Source organism: Lontra canadensis, unplaced genomic scaffold, assembly GCF_010015895.1.
Source record: "Lontra canadensis isolate GAN:19392208 unplaced genomic scaffold, GSC_riverotter_1.0 scaffold38, whole genome shotgun sequence".
Taxonomy (NCBI): Eukaryota; Metazoa; Chordata; class Mammalia; order Carnivora; family Mustelidae; genus Lontra; species Lontra canadensis.
The window spans coordinates 12013092-12037113 of record NW_022631032.1 but is presented as its reverse complement, the minus strand read 5'-3'; the positions used below and the strand labels follow the sequence as shown (position 1 = coordinate 12037113).

General features: G+C 38.6%; 1 protein-coding gene across 1 annotated transcript in view; it reads left to right on the top strand.

The window, feature by feature from the left end:
* The window catches only part of PCCB (propionyl-CoA carboxylase subunit beta), a 107825-nt gene that overhangs the window by 15419 nt on the left and 68384 nt on the right, over window positions 1-24022 (top strand). Inside the window, exon 6 of the mRNA XM_032869637.1 lies at window positions 9371-9481. Within this exon, the coding sequence (XP_032725528.1) occupies window positions 9371-9481 (111 nt within the window). The remainder of the gene's footprint in view (window positions 1-9370; window positions 9482-24022) is intronic.

Below are 24022 nucleotides of genomic sequence, written 5' to 3'. Positions count from 1 at the left end.
TCTTGTGGACAAATATAGGCATATTTTTATTTAACTTGATTTTTAATTTTTTATCCAATTTATTTAAACTTAAAAAGCATCTCCCCAGTTTCCCTGTCTCCTCCCCTCCCCCAATTTATTCTCTGTATCTGCAAGCTTTTTAAAAAATATATACATCTATTCTTCTAGGTTCCACATATACCTAATGCAGTATTTGTCTGTCTTTGACATTTCGCTTAGCATAATGCCTTCAAGCTCCATCCATGTTGTTGCAAATGGCAAGGGTTTTTTTTTTTTTATGGCAGAATAATATTTCATTGTATATATGTACCACACTTTATCCATTCATCCATTGATGGACACAGGTTGTTTCCATATCTTGGCTGTTGTAAATAATGCTTTAGTGAACATGGGGGTACATCTATCTTTTTGAATTAGTGTTTCCATTTTCTTTGGATAGATAACCAGTAGTTAAGTTGCTGGATCTTATGGTAGCTCTAGTTTTGTGAGGAACCTTCATAGTGTTTTCCATTGCAGCTGCACCAATTTACTTTCCCACCAGTAGTACAAGGGGGTGTCCTTTTTTACATACCCTTACCAACACTTGTTAATTCTTGTCTTTTTGGTAATAGGCATTCTAATAGGAGTGAAGTGATATATCATCATGGCTTTGATTTGCATTTCTAAATTCGCTGAATTATTAGTGAAGTTGAGTATCTTTTGTACCTGTTGGCCATCCTAATGTCTTCTTTGGAAAAATGTCTTTTCAGATCTCCCCATGTTTTAATTGGATTTTTTTTCCTACTGAGTTGTGTGAGTTCTTTATATATTTTAGATATTAGCCCCATATCAGATAGGATTTGCAAATATCTTCTCCCTTTCAGTAGGCTGTCTTTTCATTTTATTGGAGCTTTCCTTTGCTGTGCAGAAGCCTTTTAGTTTGATGTAGTCCCATTTGTTTGTTTTTGCTTTTGTTGCTTTTGGTTTTAGTGTCAGATTAAGAAAAAAACATTGCTGGGGCACCTGGGTGGCTCAGCTGGTTGAGCGTCTATCTACCTTTGGCTCAGGTCATGGTCCTAGGGTCCTGGGATCAAGCTCCACATTGGGCTCCCTATTCAGCAGGGAGCCTGCTTCTCCCTCTCCCTCTTTTCCTCCTCCCCCAAATCCCCTCCCTGCACTTGTTCTCTCTCTTAAATAAATAAAAATCTTTTTAAAAAACCCAAAACATTGCTAAGACCTATGTCAAGGAACTTACTGCCTATGGCTTCTTTGAGTTTATGGTTTTATATTCAAGTCTAATTCGTTTTGAGTTGATCTTTGTGCTTAGTGTAAGACAGCTGTCCAGTCCTTTTGCATGTGGCTTTCTAATTTTTCACAACACTTATCTTTCCTTTTTCCTCCCTCCTTTCCTTCCTTTTTTCCTTCTTTCCTTCCTTCCTCTTTCTTCCTTCTTCTCCCTTCCTTCCTTCTTCTTTCTTCCTTTTTCTTTTTCTTCCTTCCTTCCTAGAGGGAGTGTGTGTGTGTGTGTGTGTGTGTGTGTGTGTGTGTGTTGGGGAGAGGGAGAGGGAGAGCGAGAATCCCAACCAGGTACCACGTTTAGCATGGATACTGATGTGGGCTTGATCTCAAATGCTGAGATTATGATTGAGTCGAAATCAAGAGTCAGATGCTTAACCAATAGCCACCCGGGCACCCCTACAACACTGTTTTCTGAAGAGGCTGTCCTTTCCTCATTGTATATTCTTGGTTCCTCTCTCAAAAGTTAGTTGACCATATATGTGTGGTTTTATTTCAGGGTGCTCTATTCTGCTCTTTTGGTTTATGTGTCTGTCTTAATTCAGTACCATACTGTTTTGACTATTATTGCTTTGTAATATAGTTTGAAATCAGGAGCATGATACCTCCAGATTTGTTCTTTCACAAGGTTGCTTTGATTATTTGGGATCTTTTAAAGTTTCACACAAATTTTAGGATTCTTTGTTTTTATATCTGTGAAAAATGCCACTGGAATTTTTTTTTGTTCCATTGGAATTTTGATAAGGTTTGTATTGAATCTACATATTGCTTTGGGGTATTATGGACAATTTATTGTTTTTATCTATGAGTGTGGAATATTTTTCCATTTGTGTTATTTATCAGTTTCTTCTAGTAATGTTTTAAGGTCTCAATATACAGATCCTTGGTTAAATTCTTTGGTATTTTATTCTTTTAGATGTAATTGTAAACGGGATTTCTACTTAATTTCTTTTCTAATAATTATTAGTGTATAGAGACACAGCAGATTTTTGTATACTGATTATATATCCTGAAACTTTACTGTATCTATTTTTTCTAAAAATTTTTTTTTTTTTCTGGAGTCTTTAGGTTTTAGGATTCAGGGTATATGTATGTATGTATATATATGTAGTATATGTACATATAATATGTCATCTGCAGATAGTGACAGTTTTACTTTGTTTCTAGTTAGGATGCCTTTTCTTTTTTCTGACTGCTCCAGTTAGGACTTCAATACTATGCTACATAAAAGTGGTGAGAATGGGCATCCTTATCTTGTTCCTGATCTAAGTGGAATCGTTTTCAGATTTTCACCATTTAGTATATTAGCTGTGGGCTTATTATATGTGGCCTGTATTATGTTGAAGTACATTCTCTGTATACTTGCTTTGTTAAGAGATTTTATTGTAAATGGATGTTGAACTTTGTCACACGTCAAATTTTCTCTGGCTCTCTTGAGATAATAATGATTTTTACCTTCATTTTTTAAGGTGATATATGACAGTGACTGTATTATAGATGTTGGACCAGTCTTGCATTCCTTGACTAAATCCCACTTGATTATCATATATGGTATTTTTATTCCATATTCCATATTCCATGTATTCTTGAGTTAGATTCACTAATATTTTGAATATTTTTGTATCTTTGTTCATCAAGAATATTGGCCTGTAATTCTTTGTTCTGGTATTTCTGGTTTTGATATCAGGGTAATTCTGGTCTTGTAAAATGAGTTTGGAAGAGTTCCCTCTCTTTTGTTTTTTTGGAGGGGTTTTAGAAGAATTGGTAAACCTATAAAACTCTCCAGGGGACAGCAGAACACTGGAACCTCGTAGAGGGTGAGTGCAGAGATACTGCCCGCCCTCTGATGTCTCTGGAAAGGATTAAAGTTGGCCCCAAGATACATTCCTAATAAAAACAAAAGTCTGCCTTCAGATTTCAGTCATGATGATCAACTAATAGGCCTCTTTCACAGAGACAGTTCCTGAGCCTGTTGTCCCTTATGGTGTATTGTGGATTATGGATGCCTCAGAACTTTTTCTCCTTTGTTACAGTCCTGTGGGTCCCAGGAGTGTCAGCCCTACTGGCTGCCAGAGTCAGGTGATATAGAGGTGTCCCTTGGCAGCAGTCACAAAAATTGGGTTACCAGATGATGTGATCTCCTTTCTGGATCACACCAATTATTGCAGTCCCATAGAACCAGGAATGTAAGATCCTCTGACCTCCAGAACCAAGCAATCAAGAGATGTCCCTTAGATGGCCCCTTCAAAAATTGGGGCACCAGGTGTGTGCGAAAGCTCCCTTCTAGGAGATGCTAGTGTTCTGCAGCATGGCAAAGAGAGCACGAAGGTGGTGCCCCACGTAGCCTCTGTTCCTGTTGCGTATTCACGCAGGCTCCTAGATGCGTGTGTGTATATGTCTGCCCCTCAGTCTGATGCTTTAATATAAGCATCTGAGCTTTCTTCACTTTAAGTCTGGGTGCAGTTTGCTGCCTTTGAGCTGTGTTTTGGGGTGAGTCCAAATGTGTGAGCCCTTAAAAGTGGTTTTCCAGATTGCTTCAGTCTTGTGGGTCTCAGGACATGAGCCCTGTTAGGTGATTTGGGGGCATAGCTCTCAGATGTTTATCTTAAAAGTTGGGGATTCCCAATTTGGGGCTCTAACTCTTTGCTTGTGAGGGAGAAAGTCCAGGTTTTATATTCCTTCCCATGCCAGGGGCGGGGTTCATGTGATATTGTGTGCTCCAGTCTCTCATACCTGCCTTGATGTGCTTTTCTTCCCTGTAGTTGTTACTCCTTCAACCTTTAGGGTTTTTATTTATTTTCAGAGGACATTGTGGCTGTGGGAGGAGGTAAGCTCAGTTTCCTCCTATATTACCATTAAAAACTGCATTTTTAAAATCTGTATTAGTACAGGAATTTAACCCATTTGCATTTAATGTGATTACCAAGAAAGGATTTATTTCTGCTATTTATCTATTTTCTGTTATGTTTTTTGTTCCTTGGTTCCTCTATTAATGCATTTTTTAGTGTTTAGTTATTTTTTAAGTGTGCCATTTTGATTTGCCATTTTGATTCATGTTTATCGTTCATTTTCATCATTTTCCCCTAATGGTTTACAATTATTAGCTTAAATTTATAGCAGTTTGTTTTGAATAATACCAGCTTAGCTTCAGTGACATACAGAGGTTCTGTTTGTATGCATCTCCATTCTTCCTCCATGTTGTTGTTATCATAGAGTATATATCTTTATGCATTGTATAGCCATTAACAGATTTGTAATTGTTTTGTGCATTTGTTTTTTAAATACCATGGGAAGAAGAGAGATGTTACAGACAAAACTAAAGTACTGTAATAATACTGTTTTTTATGTTTACTTAGGAAATTCAATTTCTTAGTGTTTGTTTTTTCTCATGGTATCAAGGTACTTAACTGTGGCCCTTTCATTTCAGGCTAAAGGACTTGTAGTGTTTTTTGAATGGCATGTCTAGTGTAAACAACCTTCAGCTTTTGTTTGGAAATGTCTTAACTTTTCCTTTATTCTTGAAGGATAGTTTGTTGGATATATTTCACACTTTCTTTTTCCTTTCAAGGCTTTTTTTTTTTCTTGAGATTTTATTTATTTGACAGAGAGATGGAAAGTACAAGTAGGCAGAGCAAGAGGGAGAAGTAGGCTCTCCCCTGAGGAAGGAGCCTGATGCAGGGCTTGATCCCAGGACCCTGGGATCATGACCTGAGCTGAAGACAGATGCTTAACTGATTGAGCCACCCAGGTGTCCTCCTTTCAAGACTCCTAAATATCCTCCTGGACTCTGATTTCTGGTGAAAAATCAGCTGTTAATTTTATTGAGGATCTCTTGTATGTGACAAGTTGCTTCTTTCTTGCTGCCCTCACATTCCTTTCTTTGTGTTTTAAGTTTCAGTAGTTTGATTATAATGTGAGTTTGGTGTGAATCTGAGTGTAATTCATTGAAATTCTTGGATGTGTATATTCATATCTTTAATCAAATTTGGGAAGTTTTCAGCCATTATTTCTTGAAATACTTTAATCTGCTTCTTCCTCTTTTTAAAAAAATTTCTTTTTATTGCTCTTCTAAAAAAATTTTAATTCAATTAATTAACATATAATTTATTATTAGTTTCAGAGGTAGAGTTGATTCATCAGTCTTCTATAACACCCAGTGCTCCTTACATCATGTGTCTTCCTTAATGCCCATCACCTAGTTACTCTATCCCCCAACCCCTTCCCCTTCCAGCAACTCTGTCTTCTATGCTTAAGGGTCTCTTGTGGTTTGTCTTATCTCTGATTTTGTCTTGTTTTATTTTTCCCTCCCTTCCCCTATGGTCATGTTTTGTTTCTTAAATTCTATATGAGTGAACTCATATGGTAACTGTCTTTCTCTGATTGACTTATTTCTCTTAGCATAATACCTCTAGTTCCATCCATATCATTGCAAATGGCAAGATTTTTCTTTTTTTCTTTTTCTTTCTTTCTTTCTTTTTTTTTTTAAAGATTTCATTTATTTATTTATTTGACAGAGATCACAAGTAGGCATAGAGGCAGGCAGAGAGAGAGAGGAGGAAGCAGGCTCCCTGCCGAGCAGAGAGCCTGATGTGGGACTCAATCCCAGGACCCTGAGATCATGACCTGAGCCGAAGTCAGAGGCTTAACCCACTGAGCCACCCAGGCACCTGAAATGTTTGTTTTTGACAATGTCCTTCAGTTTTTTAGTTGTTTCTTAGAGGGGAGAATTTTCTGAACTCTTTCCTCTGCCATAGCTGGGAGTTCACTCACACACCTTGATATTTTTTGCACGATATAGAAACTCTTTCAACTTTTTTATTGTTGTAAAATACACATGAAATTTACGAATTTAACCATTTTAAATGTATATCCAGTGATATTAAATACATTCATAATGTTATGCAACCATAACTGGTATTCATCCATATAACTCTATCCATCTTGCAAAATGAACTCGTGGGGCACCTTTCCAGCTCAGTTGGAAGAGCATGCAACTGTTGATCTTGTGGTTGTAAGTTCAAGCTCCATATTGGGTCTGGAGATTACTAAAAAAAAAAAAAATTAACTCAAAAAATATTAAAGAAAAGAAAAACTGGAACTCTATACCCATTAAACAGTTTCTCCCTATTATTCCCTCCTCTCAGCCCCTGGCAATCACCATTCTACTATGTCTGTGTGATTTTGACCTTATATGCCTTATATAAATGGAATCATATTGTATTTTTAAAATTCAGTTAATTAACATACAGTATATTATTAGTTTCAGGGGTAGCATTCAGTGATTCATCAGTTGTATTAACATCCAGTGCTCATTACATCACGTGCCCTCCTTTTTTTTTTTTTTTAAGATTTTATTTATTTATTTGAGAGACAGTGAGAGAGAGCATGAGCGAGGAGAAGGTCAGAGAGAGAAGCAGACTCCCCGTGGAGCTGGGAGCCCGATGCGGGACTCGATCCCAGGACCCCAGGATCATGACCTGAGCTGAAGGCAGTCGTCCAACCAACTGAGCCACCCAGGCGTCCCTTTCACGTGCCCTCCTTAATGCCCATCACCCTGTTACCCCAGCTCCCCACCCACCTCCCCTCCAGCAACCCGCAGTTTGTTTCCTATGATTAAGAGTTTCTTATAGTTTATCTTCCTCTCCGATTTCATCTTGTTTTATTATTATCTCCTTTCCTCTATGCTCCTCTGTTTTGTTTCTTAAATTCCATAAATGAGTGAAACCATATTATAATTATCTTTCTCTGATTGACTTGTTTTCCCTTGACATAGTACTGTCTAGTTCTATCCACATCATTGCAAGGGCAGGATTTCATTCTTTTTGATGGCTGAGTAATACTTCATTATTTATCTATGTACCACATCTTCTTTATCCATTCATCTGTTGAGAGACATTTGGGGAATGTTTGGTGTGAATCTGAGTGTAATTCATATTTCCATATTTTGGCTCTTGTGGACATTGCTGCTATAAACATTGGAATATAGGTGCCCCTTCAGAACACTACATTTGTGTCTTTGAGGAACCCCAGTCTGTTTTCCAGATTGACTGTACTAGCTTGCCTGGGATCTTATTGATTTGTGTTTTTATGAATGGCTTATTTCACTTCATTTAATGTCCTGAAGATTTATCCATGTTGTAGCATGTGACAGAAAGTTTTTCCTTTTGAGGCTAAGTAATATTCCACTGTGTGTGTATGTATGTATGCGTGTGTGTGTGTGTGTGTGTATGCACGCCATATTTTGCTTATTCATTCATCCATTGATGGGCACTTGGATTCTTTCTGTTTCAGTTATTGTGAGTAATTTCCCTCTGAATGTGGGTGTACAGATATCTCTTTGAGATCCTGGGTTTCATTTTTCTTGGTATATTGCCAGAAGTGGAATTCTGGATTCCATGATAATTTTTAAATTTTTGAGGAACCTCCATGCTGTTTTCCACAGTGGCTGTACCAATTTACATTCCGAGTAGCCAATTTCTCCACATCCTCACCAACATTACTTGTTTTCTGTTTGGTAGTAGCCATCCCAGTGTTTGTGTTGTGCTACTTTATTCTGGTTATGATTTGTATTTACTAAATGATTAGTGATGCTGAGTTGGAGGGACCGGGGCTTGCAACAGTGGGGTAACGAGGTACAACAATGGCCACCTATCTCTCTAACTACATCTCTTTAACCAGAATCATCAGTAAGTGATCCCTCATATTTGGAGGACAGAGTGCTTTTCACCTACACTGGCTCCTGAAAGCCCTGCGTAAGTTGCTGCAGGAATCTAGGTACTGCTGCCTGCTTTGTGGCCTGCGAGCAGCCGATGAGTAGTGGCTCTTGTGCTAAGAGCTAAAATAGACTGAAATTAGGCACAATTTTTCTCCAAATTATTCTCCAAATTTTCCACTGGGAGTTGGAGCCTTCAGTAGACTAGAATTTCAGAAAGTTTTATCAGATTATGTCAGTGCAGTTGTTGTCCATGTGAGGGCGGATTCCTGGTGTTTCCTACTCTGCCATCTTCCCAGAATCTTCTCTGTAGATGGCTTTTTGTACTGTCCTCAGCTATATCCTATGACTTGTAGAAATTGGGCTCAGTGGGCTAAAGCTGCTGCCTTCAGCTCAGGTCATGATCTCAGGGTTCTGGGATCGAGCCCCGCATCGGGCTGGCTCAGTGGGCTAAAGCTGCTGCCTTCAGCTCAGGTCATGATCTCAGGGTCCTGGGATCGAGCCCCGCATCGGGCTTTCTGCTCAGCAGGGAACTTGCTTCCTCCCCTCCCTCTCTCTGCCTGCCTCTCTGCCTACTTGTGATCTGTCAAATGAATAAATAAAAATCTTAAAAAAAATAAAAAAGAAATTGGGTTCAGAGCCAAGAAATGGCTAAAAGTGAACATCTCTTATGCTGATAGAACCGGGGAAGGAAAAAAGTTAGGAGTTGGGCAAGGAGTCATTGGGCTTTATCATCTTGCCTGGGTCCTCTAGACCCCACCCCCCTCTTTTTTTTCTTTTTTCCCAAGAGGTGGCCTGAGGCTTGACCCTTCACATACCTCTGTCCCCATGGAGACTTCCTGGCTCCTGCTATTCCTTTTCCCCATATGCCCTGCCTAGACATGGGCAGACATTGAAGACTCAGAGTAATGTAGCACTGGCCTCTTAGCCTTGCCTTGTAACTGCTAGGTACCCTCTGTGGCAGGTGTGAAGGGACTCTAAATAGAGGTCATGGCTCCTGTATGTTCTGCTTAAGGTTTGCATTCATTTTTTTCAGCCAGCTTTGTGCAGATAGGGGTGCTGGACCTGACGTGTGTTTGGGGCTGGGGTAAGAGTGAATAGAGTCTCACTGAGCTTATGTCCTGTTGGAGCTTTCTGGAAACTACTGCCAAGGAGAGGAGAGAGGGTATTTGCCACCGAAAGTAATAAGCCAACTGTCCCACCTGTTATGAGGAGAAACTGCGTATATAATTTTGGGAGAACCTGTATTGATTAGGTCTCTTGCCGCTAGCATAGAATTTTTGTGACTAAAAGCCAAATGTAATTTTACAACTGCCTTTATCTTCTGCAGGTAGTGCCTTGAACACCTCTATAACCACATGCTTTGCCTTTCTCTTTTGGCAGAGGAATGTCCTGGCATCTGGAGTCATCCCTCAGATTTCTCTGATCATGGGCCCGTGTGCTGGTGGGGCTGTGTATTCCCCTGCTCTGACTGATTTCACGTTCATGGTTAAGGTAAGAAAGAGGGCCTGCTTCTCCTGCCCTTTGAGAATTGTGTAGTAACTCACCTGCAATAAAAATAGTTCCTAGATCTAGGTTACCTGCATTATCGCTGCTCTCAGTATAGTAATGTAAGATCTTAGTGGAGGGAAGGTTTTGGCTGAAATCTGTAGCTTATGGGACTTCTGTGACAATGTGCTTGTGTACTTCATTGTTGGGTGGTTTTACTTGTTGATTTGAATTGCAAATGATTTTTAGTAATCAAAGGATCCTATCTTCTGCCTAGAGGGATGATTGGTTCCTAAATCCTATTAAAAAGTTCCTCATGGAAGTGCTTTGGGGGCTCAGTTGGTTGAGCACCTGACTCTTGATTTCAGCTCAGGTTTTGATCTCAGGATTTTGGGATCAAGTCCTGTGTTACACTCCATGCTGGGCATGGAGCCTGCTGAGGATTCTCTCTCTCCCTCTCCCTCTGTCTTTCACCTACTTCTCCCCCTACTTTCCCTGTCTTAAAAAGAAAGAAAACGTTTCTCATGGAAGTCTTTTCTGTAATCTACTTTATTGTGAAGTTGTTTCCTATGTCCCATCTTTATTTCTTCGGCTGTTTGCCATTTCATTACATACCATCTGTAATGGTAAATCTGAACTCTAACTTCATTTTGAGAGGTGCTTTATCTTTAGAACCTAATTCTAATAGAATGAGATTTCTAATTTTAAATGAGGCCTACTTGCACTTATACATGGGTATTTACTTTAACTTGATATCTTTTTTAAAAATTAGTCTTTTCCTCATAAAATATATTTAATAATAACGAGCAATAAATGTCAAGACAGATTTGAGGGGGAGAGGTAAAGATAGTCCTCCAATATGAGGAGAAAACTGTAAATAGAAGGAATGTAAATACAGAACACCCTTTTCTCGAGGGTAGTTTGGCAGTAAGAATTGAGAAATTATGAAAGGTGATTATCCTTTGATCCAGATACTCTATTCTTAGTGACAGACTGAAAACAATATATATGTTCAATAGGGATGGATTTAAAAAATTCAGATGACCACATCTCTTCCTGAACAAAGCAGAATTCCCTCTACCTTGCCTGCACAATCAGTATCTACCTGAGCTCACCCAGTCCTCTTCTTCCTTCTTCCAGGAACAGAGGTGGCAATTCCTTTGGCTAAGCCCCTTCTCTCCCCACCTTCCTACATTTGTGCATATCATGTATTACAACTCTTCACACCTTTTCAGTAGCCAGCCTCCTCCTGTCCATTCTGTTCCATCTGTCATCTTTAGCCTCCCCCTTGGTACTGGGTCCTCCCATCAGAACTGACCCCTATTTAGGTATTTCCTATCTTCAAAACAACCCAAAAGCCCTTCCCTACTCTGCATCTCCCTGTGGCTGTTGCCCTATTCCTATCTTCCTGTCGTCTCCTTAACACATTCCAATTTGGCTCCGCCCCCTCGCTCTACTAAAACTGGTTCTTTTAAGGTCACCAGTGATTTCTGTGTCACTGCCAATGATCTTTAACACACGTTTTCCTGAGTATTAGCAACATTTGTTTCCCTTTGCTTCTACTCTGTTGTCCCTGGCATTTCTTCTCACTTCTCCAGCCTTCTTGGTCCATTGTTAACCCTAGTGATAGCCGGCACCTTCAACATCTCAAATGATTACCATTTCTTTTTTGTGGTGAGAACATTTAAGCTCTACTCTCCTAGCAATTGTCAAGTATATAATACAGCATTAACAGTAGGAATCACTGTGCTGTACATGAGATCCTCAGAACTTATTCATCTTATACCTGGAAGTTTACACCTTACACCAGCACCTCCCCATTTCCTCCAGTCCCCAGCCCCTGGTAACCACCATTCTACTCTGTTTTTATGAATTCAGCTTTTTTGATTCCACACATAAGTGAGATCATACATTACCTGTCATTCTTTTTCTAATTTTATTTCACTTAGCATATGCCTTTACATATGGCTAATAATTAGACATTAGTGAAATGCTCTCAAGGTCCGTCCCTATTGTCGCAAATGATAGGATTTCCTTCTTTGTCATGAGTGAATAACGTCCGTGTGTTACATTTTCTTTATCCATTCATCCATTGTTGGACATTTAGGTTGTTTTCATATCTTGGCTATTATAAATAATGCTGCAGTGAACATGGGAGTACAAATATCTCTTTGAGATCTTGATTTCATTTCCTTTTTTAAAAAATTTAATTATAATGTAGTTAACATACAGCGTTATATTAGTTTCAGGGGTAAAATATAGTGATCCAACAATTCCATATATTATTCAGTGCTCTTCAAGATAAGTACACTCTTAATCCCCTTCATCTATTTCACCTATCCCCCACCGACCTCCCCTCTGGTAACCATCTGTTCTTTTAGTTAAGAGCCTGTTTTTTGGTTTGTCTTTTTTTCCCTTTGTTCTTTTGTTTTGTTTCTTAAATTCCACATATGAGTGAAATCATATGGTACTTGTCTTTCCTTGACTGACTTACTTCACTTAACCTTGTATGCTAACTCTACCCATGTTTTGCAAATGGCAAGATTTCATCCTTTTTTTTGGCTGAATAATATTCCTCTGTGTGTATGTGTGTGTGTGTCACATCTTTTTTATCCATTCATCAATCATAAACATTTGTGGGTTGTTTCTGTAATTTGGCTATTGTAAATAATGTTACAATAAACATAGGGGTGTATGTATCCCTTTGAATTAGTGTTTTTGTATTTTTTGCTAGTATGATTACTGGATCATAGGTTAGTTTTTAAAAAAATTTTTGAGGAACCTCCCTACTGTTATCCACAGTGGCTATACCAGTTTGCATTTCTACCAACAGTGCACGAGAGTTCCTATTTCTCCACATCCTCATCAACACTTGTTTCTTGTGTTTTTGGTTTTTGGTTTTAGCCATTCTGATAGGTGTGAGGTGATATCTCATTGTGGTTTTGATTTGCATTTCCCTGAAGATGAGTGATGTTGAGCATCTTTTCATGTATCTGTTAGCTGCCATCTGGATGTCATCTTTGGAGAAATGTCTGTCCGTGTCTTCTGCCCGTTTTTTTGTTTGGGTTATTTGTTTTGGAGATGTTGAGTTGTATCAGTTCTTTATATACTTGAGATACTAACCCTTTATCAGATATGCCATTTTCAAATATCTTTTCCCATTTAGTAGGCTGTCTTTTAGTTTCGTTGATGGTTTCCTTTGGGTATATATCCAAAAGTAGAATTGTTGGTGATTCTATTTTTAATTTTTAGAGGAACTTCCCTACTGTTTTCCATAGTGGCTGTATCAATTTACATTCCCATCAGTGGTGCACAAGGGTTCCCTTTCCTCCACATTCTTGCCAACAGCTAGTTCTTGTCTTTTTGATAATCACCATTCTAACAGGTTGAGGTGGCACCTCCTTTTGGTTTTGATTTACATTTCCCAGATGATTAGTGACGTTGACCATTTGTATGTCTTCCTTGGAAAAATGTCTGTTGAGGTCCTCTGTTCATTAAAAATTTTTTTTCTAGCTTTATTGGTACAATTGTCATATAGCATGTGTAAGTTTAAAGTGTACAATGTGATAGCCTTATATATACATATATTGTGAAATGTTTATGACAATAAGGTTGTTAATACATTTTTCATTTCAGGGGTGCCTGGGTGGCTCAGGGGGTTAAAGCCTCTGCCTTCAGTTCAGGTCATGATTCCCAGGGTGCTGGGATTGAGCCCCGCATTGGGCTCCCTGCTCAGCAGGGAGCCTGCTTCCTCCTCTCTCTCTGCCTGCCTCTCTGCCTCCTTGTGATCTCTGTCTGTCAAATAAATAAATAAAATCTTAAAAAAAAAAATACATTTTTCATTTCACATAATTACCATTTTGGATTTTTGCTCTAGTTGTTATTGAGTTGTAGGTATTCTTTAAATATTTTTGATATTAATCCTTTTTCAGATATATGATTTGCAAATATTTTCTTTCATTCAGTAGGCTGCCTTTATATTTTGTTGATTTTTCTTTTGCCGTGCAGAAGCTTTTTAATTTGATGTCCTACTTGTTGAATTTTGCTTTTGTTCCTTCTGCTTTTGGTGTTGTATCCATAAAATGGTTCCCTATGTTTTCTTTTTTTTAATTAAAAAAAGTTGGTTTTGAAGATTTTATTTATTTGAGAATGACAGAGAGGGAGAGAATGAGCAAAGAAGCATGCACAAGCAGGGGAGGGGCAGAAGGAGACAGAGAAGCAGGCTCCTGCTGAACAGGGAGCCCTATGTGGGGCTCGATCCCAGGACTCCAGGATCATGACCTGAGCTGAGCTGATGCTTAGTCGACTGAGCCACCCAGGTTTCCTCCACCATGTTTTCTTCTAAGACTTTTATGGTTTCAGGTCTTTAAGCCTTTAATCCATTGAGTTAATTTTTTTTAATTTTTTTTAAGATTTTTATTTATTTATTTGACAGAGAGAGATCACAAGCAGGCAGAGAGGCAGGCAGAGAGAGAGGAAGGGAAGCAGGCTCCCTGCTGAGCAGAGAGCCCAATGCGGGGCTCGATCCCAGGACCCCAGGATTTTGACCTGAGCCAAAGGCAGAGGCTTAACCCACTGAGCCACCCAGGTGCCCCCCCATTGAGTTAATTTTTGTGACCCGTTGAATATATGGGTATAGTTGCATTCTTCTGCCTGTAGAGAGCCAGTTTTCCCAAAATTAATTAATTAATTATTTATTTATTTGTTTAAGATTTTATTTATTTGAGAGAGAGAGAGCTTAAAAGAGAGAGAGAGAGAGAGAGAGAGAGATCACAGGCAAAGGGGAGGAGTAGAGGGAGAAGCAGACTACCCACTGAGGAGGGATCCCAATGCAGGACTTGATCCCGGGACTCTGGGACCATGACCTGAGCTTAAGGCAGATGCTTAACCAACTGAGCCAGGCATCCCCAAAATCATTTATTGAAGAGCCTTAGCTTTTTCTCATTGAATATTCTTGGCTCTCTTGTCGAATATTAGTTGGTAGTATATATGAGGGTTTGCTTCTGGGCTCTTGATTCTGTTCTATTGGTTTGCTAGTATGTTTTTATGCCAGTACTATACTGTTTAAAAGATTACTATAACTTTGTAGAATAGTTTGAAATCCAAAAATATGGTGCCTCTAACTTTAATTGTCTTTGCCAGAATTGTTTTTGTTATTTGGGGTCTTTTGTGGTTCTATACAAATTTTATTTTATTTTATTTTTTTAAAAGACTTAAAAAAAAAAAAAGATTTATTTATTTATTTATTTGACAGAGATCACAAGTAGGCAGAGAGGCAGGCAGGGGGCGGCTCCCCGCTGAGCAGACAGCCCATGTGAGGCTCCATCCCAGGACCCTGAGATCATGACCCAAGCCAAAGACAGAGGCTTAACCCACTGAGCCACCCAGGCGCCCTTCTCTATAAATTTTAGGCTGTTTTTTTCTATTTCTGTCAAAAATGTCATTGGAATTTTGAAAGGAATTGCATTGGATCTATAGATAGCTCTGGGTAGTATGGACATTTTAACAATACTCTTATCCAGGAACATGTGATCTCTTCCATTTATTTTTGTCATCTTCAGTATCTTTCATCAAAGTCTTAGAGTTTTCAGTGTATAGATCTTCCACCTCCTTTGTTAAATTCATTTGGAATATTTTATTATGCTTGATGCTATTGTGAATGGGCTGGCTTTCTTTTTCTTTTTCTGTGTAGAGAAAGCTACTGGTTTTGGTGTTTATGTCCTTTTTTATTAGTTATGTGTTAGTATGCTAAGCAATCCCATTCTGCACTTGCAGAACTTTTAGTATCTGCATATTAGTGCCATCTCCCCTCTTTAGTCCTCCACAACTAATCATCAGGTCTTAACCATTCTACATCTTAAATATTTGATGTGTTTAATGAGGGTGTAATAAAAATGCTACAGATTGATTTTTAAAGGACTAGATATTCCATGAAAGAAGTAATGAGTGGCATGCTCTGCTAGGTGATAAAATATAAAGTGAAATAACAAACTGGTTCATTAATTTATAAATAAATAGACCAGGAGAACAGAATAGAATTGAGAAATAGATGTGAATATACTCGAATATTTAGTTTCTGATGAATGGATATTATTCTATTCAGCGTAACCGTAATGTCAGTTTTTTATATCAAAGACCTCAAAGATTCCAGCATTACTAAATTCCAGTTGACATTTCTCAGTCATCATCTTACTTGGCCTTTCAGCATTTTACTTAGCTGATCATTCCTTCCTCTGAAACTTGGAAGCACCATAATTCTTGGATTTCTTCTTCTAGCTCTTCTCTCCTTCCCTGGGTGATTTTTATCCCATCTCCAGACTTTAAATATTCAACTCTTTGCTGACAGCTCTCAAATCTGTGTCTTCCGGATGGAACACTCCTGAACTCTAGGATTACCCATTTGGGTACCTACCAGTGTTTCCATTTGGCCTTCAGTGGTATCTCAAACTTCATAGATTTTGGTCTCTTACAAGCCTCTTCCAAGTTGCTTTCCTTCAGCCTTCCCCATCTTAATAAATGGCAAGTCCAGCCTTCCAGTGGCTCAGATGAAAAAACATTGCACCATTTTAACTCCTCTTTTTCTGTCACATGCCAAGTTCAGTTCCAAGTCATATTCATTCTACTTTAGAATGTAATCTAAAATTCTATTGCTTCGTATGTCTTACTACTTACACTGCTACCATATTAATTCAAGCATCCCACCTGGATTATTGCAGAATGCTAATTTGTCTCCCTGATTCTGTCTTTGCCTCTCTCCCACTTAATTTAAAATTTTTAAAGCACTGTTAATTGTCTCATACTCAGGGAAGTACGTAAAATATGTAAGTTTGACAATTATTAAGTGCAAATCCATGTAAATAATACTGAGTTCAAGAAATGACCTTTAGGAGCCCTGCTCCCATTACCTTTCCTAATCACTATTGCCTCCTTTCATCCTGTCCATAATTATTTATGATCTCAGCTTTTATGGTAATTATCTGTATATGCTTTGCTTTATAGTTACAAGTTGTGGCTTGTTGCCTGTTTTGACCTTTAATATAAGATGAAATCATATAATATTCATTCTTTTGTTCATTCTTTTGTGTGTGACTATGACTCATTATGTTTTTAAGATTTATCCATGTTCTTTGTAAATATAGTTCATTCATTTTAATCTGTAGTAAATTATCTTAACATAGTCATCCGTTCTACTACCTTTTGTGTTTAAAGATTTTTGCAATTGCCATTGATGCTGATATAAACATTTTTTAAAAAGATTTTATTTATCCACTTATCTATTTGACACACACAGAGAGAGAGAGAGAGAGAGAGAGAGATCACAAGCAGGCAGAGAGGCAGGCAGAGAGAGAGGGGAAGCAGGCTCCCCGCCAGGCAGAGAGCCTGACATGGGGTGTGAGCCCAGGACCCCAGGACCATGACCCGAGCCCAAGGCAGAGGCTTTAACCCACTGAGCCACCTAGGTGCTCCATGATCTAAACATTCTTAAACCTGTACCCTGGTTTCAGGTTCTCAGGGTAAGAGCATAGTTATGTCATAGGATGTACATATCTTCAGCTTTTTAGGGTAATGCCTAACTGTTTATTAAAGACGGTGCAGCAATTTACACTTCTATTTGAGAATTTCACTTGTTTCACGCCAGCACTTTTATTAGTATGATTTAATTATGCCAGTTTGCATGTGGTATGATCTTTCATTGCATTTCCATGACTAATGAGATTTAGCACCTTTTCTTATGTTTCTTCTTTTGTGGTGTGTCTGTTCATCTATTTTGCCCATTTTAAAAATTGTGGGTTTTTTCTTATTTTTAGTTCTTTTTATATTCTGGATGTAAGTTCTTTATCAGTTATATGTTGCAGCTGCCTTCTCCCACACTGTGATTTACAGCTTTCCTCCTCTTAATGCTGCTTTTTGAACAGAGTGTTTCAAAAGTCTTTATTTTGAAATTTTGAATTTTTAGAATTCTATTATTTATTTATTTATTTTTAAAGATTGTCTTTATTTGCGAGCGCAATGGTGGGGGGGACAGCAGGGGGAGAGGGAGAAGTAGACTCTCCACTGAGCAGGGAGCCGTATGTGGGGCTTGATCCCAGGACTCTGGGGTCATGACCTCAGCCAAAGGCAGATGCTTAACCAACTGAGCCACTCAGGCAACTAAATTTTCAGAATTATTAACCATTCGTGAGTGGGTTGTGTATATCATGTTTCTTTACTGTTTAATGCTTCTGAATATAATTCTTAAGAATTAGGATATTTTCTTTCACAACTAGTTAATAAATTCAGGAAGTTTAACACTGATATAGTACTTTAAAAATTGTGGTAAAATATACACAAAAAAGTCAAAAATGGAAAATTTCAGTTACAGTTCTATGGCATTAGGTATATCCACATTTTTGTGATACCAGCACCACCAGCAATCTCCAGAAATTTTTCATCTCTCCCAGCTGAAACTTTTTACTTATTAAACACTAGCTTACCATTCCCTACTACTCCTAACACTGTTCTCTCTGTGAATTTTTGGAATCCTACAGTATCTGCCCATTTGTGACTGGCTTATTTCATTTAGCATAATGTCTTCAGAGTTAGTCCATGTTGTAACATGTGTTAGAATTGCCATCTTTTAAAGGCTGGTTAATATTCCTTTTTATGTATATGCCACATTTAAATATCCATTCATGTGTCAGTGAACACTTGAATTGTTCCCATCTTTTTTTTTTTTTCTTCCCCAAAGATCTTATCCATTTATTAAAGTACACAGAGGGAGAGGGAGAAAGAGAAGCAGACTCCCAGCTGAGCAGAGATCCTAATGTGGGACTCAGTCCCAGAACCCTGAGATCATGAGACCTGAATTGAAGGTAGATGTTTAACCACCTGAGCCACTAAAGCCACCGCTGCTTTTTTTTTTCTTTAAAGATTCTTAAAAATTTATTTATTTGACAGACAGAGATCACAAGTAGGCAGAGAGTCAGGCAGAGACAGGAAGGGAAGCAGGCTCCCTGCTGAGCAGAAAGCCCGATGTGGGGCTCGATTCCAGGACCCTGGGATCATGACCTGAACCAAAGGCAGAGGTTTTAACCCATTGAGCCACCCAGGTGCCCCCCCCTCTTTTTTTCTTTGTTAAGATTTTATTTATTAGCAAGAGAGAGCACACAGGTGGAGGGGGTGAGGGAGAGGGACAAGCAGACTCCCCACTGAGTGGAGAGCTAACGTGGATATCTGATCCCAGGACCCCGAGATCATGACCTGAGCCAAAGGCAGATGCTTAGTGGACTGAACCATCCAGAGACTCTAGCTGTTTCCAGCTTTTGGTTATTGCAAATAAACTGCAATAAAAATTGATGTACAAGTTTTTGTACTGTTTCTGTGGTGTTCTCTTTTTGTTCTTTGGGGTATATACCTAAGAATGGAATTACTGGGTCAGGTATTATTTCTCTTTAAAATTTTTAGGAAACATCATCCGCTGTTTTCCACAGTGGCTGCACCAGTTTGCATTGCCACCAACAGTACATGAAGGATCCTTTTTTCCCACATTCTTACCAACACTTACTGTTTCTTGTATTTTTGATTTCAGCCATTCTGACATGTGTGAGGTAACATTTCTTTTTTTTCCTTTTTTTTTTTTTTTAAAGATTTTATTTATTTATTTGACAGACAGAGATCACAAGTAAGCAGAGAGGTAGGGCAGAGAGAGAGAGGAGGAAGCAGGCTCCTTACTGAGCAGAGCTTGATCCTGACCCGATGCAGGGCTTGATCCCAGGATCCTGGGATCATGACCTGAGCTGAAGGCAGAGGCTCAACCCACTGAGCCACCCAGGTGGTGCCCCATGTGGGGTAACATTTCATTGTGGTTTTGATTTGCATTTCCCTGATGAATAGTGATGTTGAGCATCTTTTCACGTGTCTGTTAGCCATCTGGATGTCTTCTTTGGAGAAATGTCTGTTCATATTTTCTGCCCATTTTCAGTGGGATTATTTTGGTGTTGAGTTTTGTTGGTGTTGGATATTAATCCCTTGTCAGATGCATCGTTTGTAAGTATTTTCTCCCATTTAGTATGTTGCCTTTTTGTTTTATCATTTCCTTTGCTTTGCAAAATCTTTTTTTGTTTTGATGTAGTCCCAGTGGTTTATTTTTGCTTTTGTTTCTTTTGCCTGAGGAGATATATCTGGAAAAATGTTGAGTAGGCCCCTGTTAATTTTTGAATTACTTTTTATTGTCGAGTTATAGGAGTTAAAATAAGTATTCTGGATATTAGTCATTTCAGATACGTGATTTGCAAATATTTTCTCCTATTCTGTGGGCTGCCTTTTCATTCTGTTGGTAGTGTCCTTTGCACAAGATTATAATTTTGATTAAGTCCAGTTTATTATCTTATGTTGCCCCTGAATTTTTGTCTATATCTAAGAAGTGTTGCCAGATCCAGTGTCATGAGACTTTGCCCATTTCCTAAGTGTTATGCTTTTAGCTCTTCTTTGTAGGCCTTTGATCCCTTTTAGTTAATTTTTGTATATGGTAAAACATAAAGTTCAACTTCATTCTTTTGCATGTGAATATGCCATTTTTCCATCACCATTCATTGAAAAGATTGTCCTTTCTCTACTGGATAATGTAGGTATCATTGCCAAACCGTTTGAGCATATGTATGAGGGCTCATTTCTGGGCTTTCTGTTTTTTGACTGGTCTATATGCCTTCATGCCAGTACCACACTGTTTTGATTCCTGTAGCTTTGTAGTAGGTTTTGAAGTCAAGAAAGTGTGAGACCTCCAACTTTGTTCTTCTTTAAGATTGTTGTGGTTATACAGAGTACTCTGAGATTCCTCATCAATTTAGGATGGGCTTTTCTCTTTCTGTAAGAAAAAGTCATTGTGGTTTGTTTTTTTTTTTTAAAGATTTTATTTATTTATTTGACAGACAGAGATCACAAGTAGACGGAGAGGCAGATAGAGAGGAGGAAGCAGGCTCCCCGCTGAGCAGAGAGCCCGATGTGGGACTCGATCCCAGGACCCCGAGATCACGACCTGAGCCGAAGGCAGCGGCTCAACCCACTGAGCCACCCAGGTGCCCCAGTCATTGTGGTTTTGATAGGGATGGCATTGAATCTGTAAATTGTTTTTGATAGTGTTGACATCTTACAGTATTGTCTTTCATCCCATGAATAGGAGATGTTTTTCTATTTATTTGTGAATTTTTAAATTTCTTTCAGTGATGTTTTTAATTTTTAGTGTACAAATCTTGTGCCTCTTTAGTTAAGTCATTCCTAAGTACTTTATTCTTTTAGAAGCTATTATAAATGAAATTATTTTTGTAATTTTCTTTCCATATTGTTTGTTGTTGCTCTATAAAAATTCAGCTAATTTTTTTTAAAGCAGGAGAAAATCAAATTTAATTTAATACCTCCAGAGAATCTACACAGACATGGAAATTCTAAAAATAGGCAGAATGAGTTATATTTGTAGTCCTGAGCTAAGGAGCAGGAAGATGAAAAAGAGTAAATGTTTGGTAAACAAATGTTTGCTGGGCCACTCAGAAACAATGGGACATTGAAGACTTTGAGCAAACAGGCCTTTTTAGGTTCCTCCCTGTCTACCATACCTAATTCGTGGTATAATGTAGTTATCCATGGGGATAGCTATCTTTCTGGAGCAGGTCCTCTATCTAAATTCTTTTCAGGCAGTTGTAGGGAAGGTAAAGAGCTTTTCCTAAATCTGCTGGATATTGATTGCTTTTTATCTTAAAATAATCTTCATGTCATAGTGGCTCATTTTGGGGCACCTGCGTTGGCCCCTGCAATGTCAAGATACAGCATGATTCGGTGAGCTGAATTAGTGACCCGAATTAGACCTAAGAAAACTGCTAGCCAGCAGTGACAGAATACTTAAGTCAATTCATTGCCTTTAAAAAAAAAAAAAAAAAAGGTGGTTTAAAAGTGTTTTTTTGATATTTTTAAAAATTTAAATTCAGCTAATTAACATATAATGTATTATTGGTTTCAGAGTACAGGTCTGTGGTTCATCAGTCTTATATAACACCCAGTGTTCTTACATCATGTGCCCTCCTTAACGTCCATCCCCTAGTTACCCCATCCCCCTACCACCCTCGCTTCCAGCAACCCTCAGTTTGTTTCCTGTGATTAAGAGTCTCTTGTTTGTCTTCCTATCTAGTTTCATCTTGTTTTATTTTTTCCTCTCTTGCCCTATGATCCGCTGTTTGGTTTCTTAAATTTGCTTTATGTGGCTTTTGTTCCCTGAAGCCTTTCTGTATAGCTTAGAGGATGAGAATGAAAATGGCGGCTTCCCAATCTCTGGCCCCAGAGCCAAAAGCTCGGGTCCCCACTCCTCAATGAGTCCTCAGCGAAAAGCCATCAGTCACTCCTGTCTCCCTAGTCTCCAGCTACACTCCATGCTCACCTGGCCTGTGACTGATTGTTTCTGTTTCTGGCACATGACCCTGCTTTGGGTCTCCAAACCCTGCAGATTCCTGTGGCATGCTCCTACGCCGCTCCTCCCAGAGGAGGAAGGGGGAGTCATCTGTTCTGCTGCTGGTTGGGCCCCTGTTTAGAAACTAGTCACCCATATGTGCTGGGGTTCATGGTTTATGGTAACCCCAAGCTGAGAGCCCACTTCTGGGCTCACTGTTTTCAGCTGGCTTCCCCACTCTGTTGCCTGGGAGCTTGCCTCACTCAGGCACCCCTGGTCTTCCTGTGACTCCAAGGATCTGAGACCACACTGTCCCAGTGGGGGTTCTACCCACCCCCCGCTGCCTGAGCAATGTTCCTCAGCGGAGCAGACTTCTAAAAGTTCCAATTTTGTGCTCTGCTGCTCTACCACTTGCCTGGAGCTGACTGATGGCAGTTCCCTCCCTCTCCCTCACATCTATCTTCCTGTATATTGCCTCAGATTCACTTCTCCACACCTCCTACCTTGCAGAAAGTGGTTGCTTTCCTATTTGTAGAGTTGCAGCAGTTCTTTTCATCGAACTTTGGTTGAGTTCACAGATGTTCAGAATGATTTGATAGCTATCTAGCTGAATTTCTGGGACCAGATGAAATTAAGGTCTCCCACTCCTCCTTAAAAAAAAAAAAAAAAAAGTGGTTGAATGTAATTTCCAGTTTGCTTTTGAATTTAGATGCAACCAAACCTCCACTCTCAGCTATGCATTAAATGGCGGTGGTTGTTGCCTCCTTTTTCATCTTATTCTGAAATAATGACTCTGGACCCAGACCTAATAACCCTCCTTGAGTCTAAGCAATTCAGGCAACTGAGAGGGTGTCTGAAATGTAGCTAATTTTTTGTATGCAGCAACTTTGATTAATTTTTTTGGGGGGGCCCCTGTGGAGTCTTTAGGGTTTTCTATATATAAAATCATATCATCTGCAGACAGATTTTTTTTACATCATCATTTCTGATTTGCAGGTCTTTCTTTTTTTTTTTTTTCTTGCCTAATTGCTCTGGCTACGACTCTTAGTACTATGTTGATTAGAAGTGGTGAAAGTGAGGATCCTTGCCTTATTACCTGAACTTAGAAGAAAAGCTTTCAGTCTTTCACCACAGAGTATGATACTAGCTGTGGGTTTTTCATAAATTGCCTTTATTATGTTTTCTATTCCTAGTTTTCTGAGTATTTTTATCATGCTAGGATGTTGAATTTTGTCAGATACTTTTTCTGCATCGATTGAGATGATCATGTAATTTTCTTCCCTTTGTTTATTGAAGTATTTTTACATTGATATCTCTGCAGTGGGCCATTCTTAAATGTCAAGTAAAAATTCCATTTGGTCTTGCTGTGTAATTCTTTTAAAATGTTGAGTTAGTTTTGCTAGTAATATGAATATTTTTGCATCAATATTTATATGGGATATTGATCTGTAGCTTTCTTCTATTGTTGTCTGGCTTTGGCATTAAGATAATGGTGGGTCTTAGGAAGTGTTTCATCCTCTAATTTTTTTGGAAGAGTTTGAGAGGAATTGATATTTAATTCTTCTTGAAATGTTTGGTAAAATTCACTGGTGAAGCCCTGTGTTACTGATTAGTCTTATAGTTGTTATTTTAAGAATTGTTCATTTCATCTGGGTTATCCAATTTGGTGTGGAATTGTTTGTAGTACTCTTATCCTTTTTATTTTTCTAGAGTTGGCAGTAATGCCCCTATTTTCATTTATTTTAGTCCTTTGACTCTCTCTTTATTAGTCCATCTAGCAAAAGATACATCAGCTTTGCTAATCTTTTTGAAGAATGAACTTTTGGTTCCATTGAGGGGGGTGTGTGTGTACATGTGTGTTATATCTTGCTTTTCTATTTTTTCATGCTCTGCTCTGATCTTTATTTTCTTCTTTCTGCTAACTTTAGGTTCAGGTGTTTTTTTTTTCCCTTAAGGTGTAAAGTTAGGTGATTTGGGATCTTTCTTCTTTCCTAGTGTGTTTACAGCTATAACTTCCCCTTGTAGCTCTGCTTTTATTGTATCAGATAAGTTTTTATATGCTGTGTTTTTACTTTCATTTGTCTCAAGTTAATTTTCCAATTTCACTTGACTTTTGTCTTTGTCACAGTGTTGTT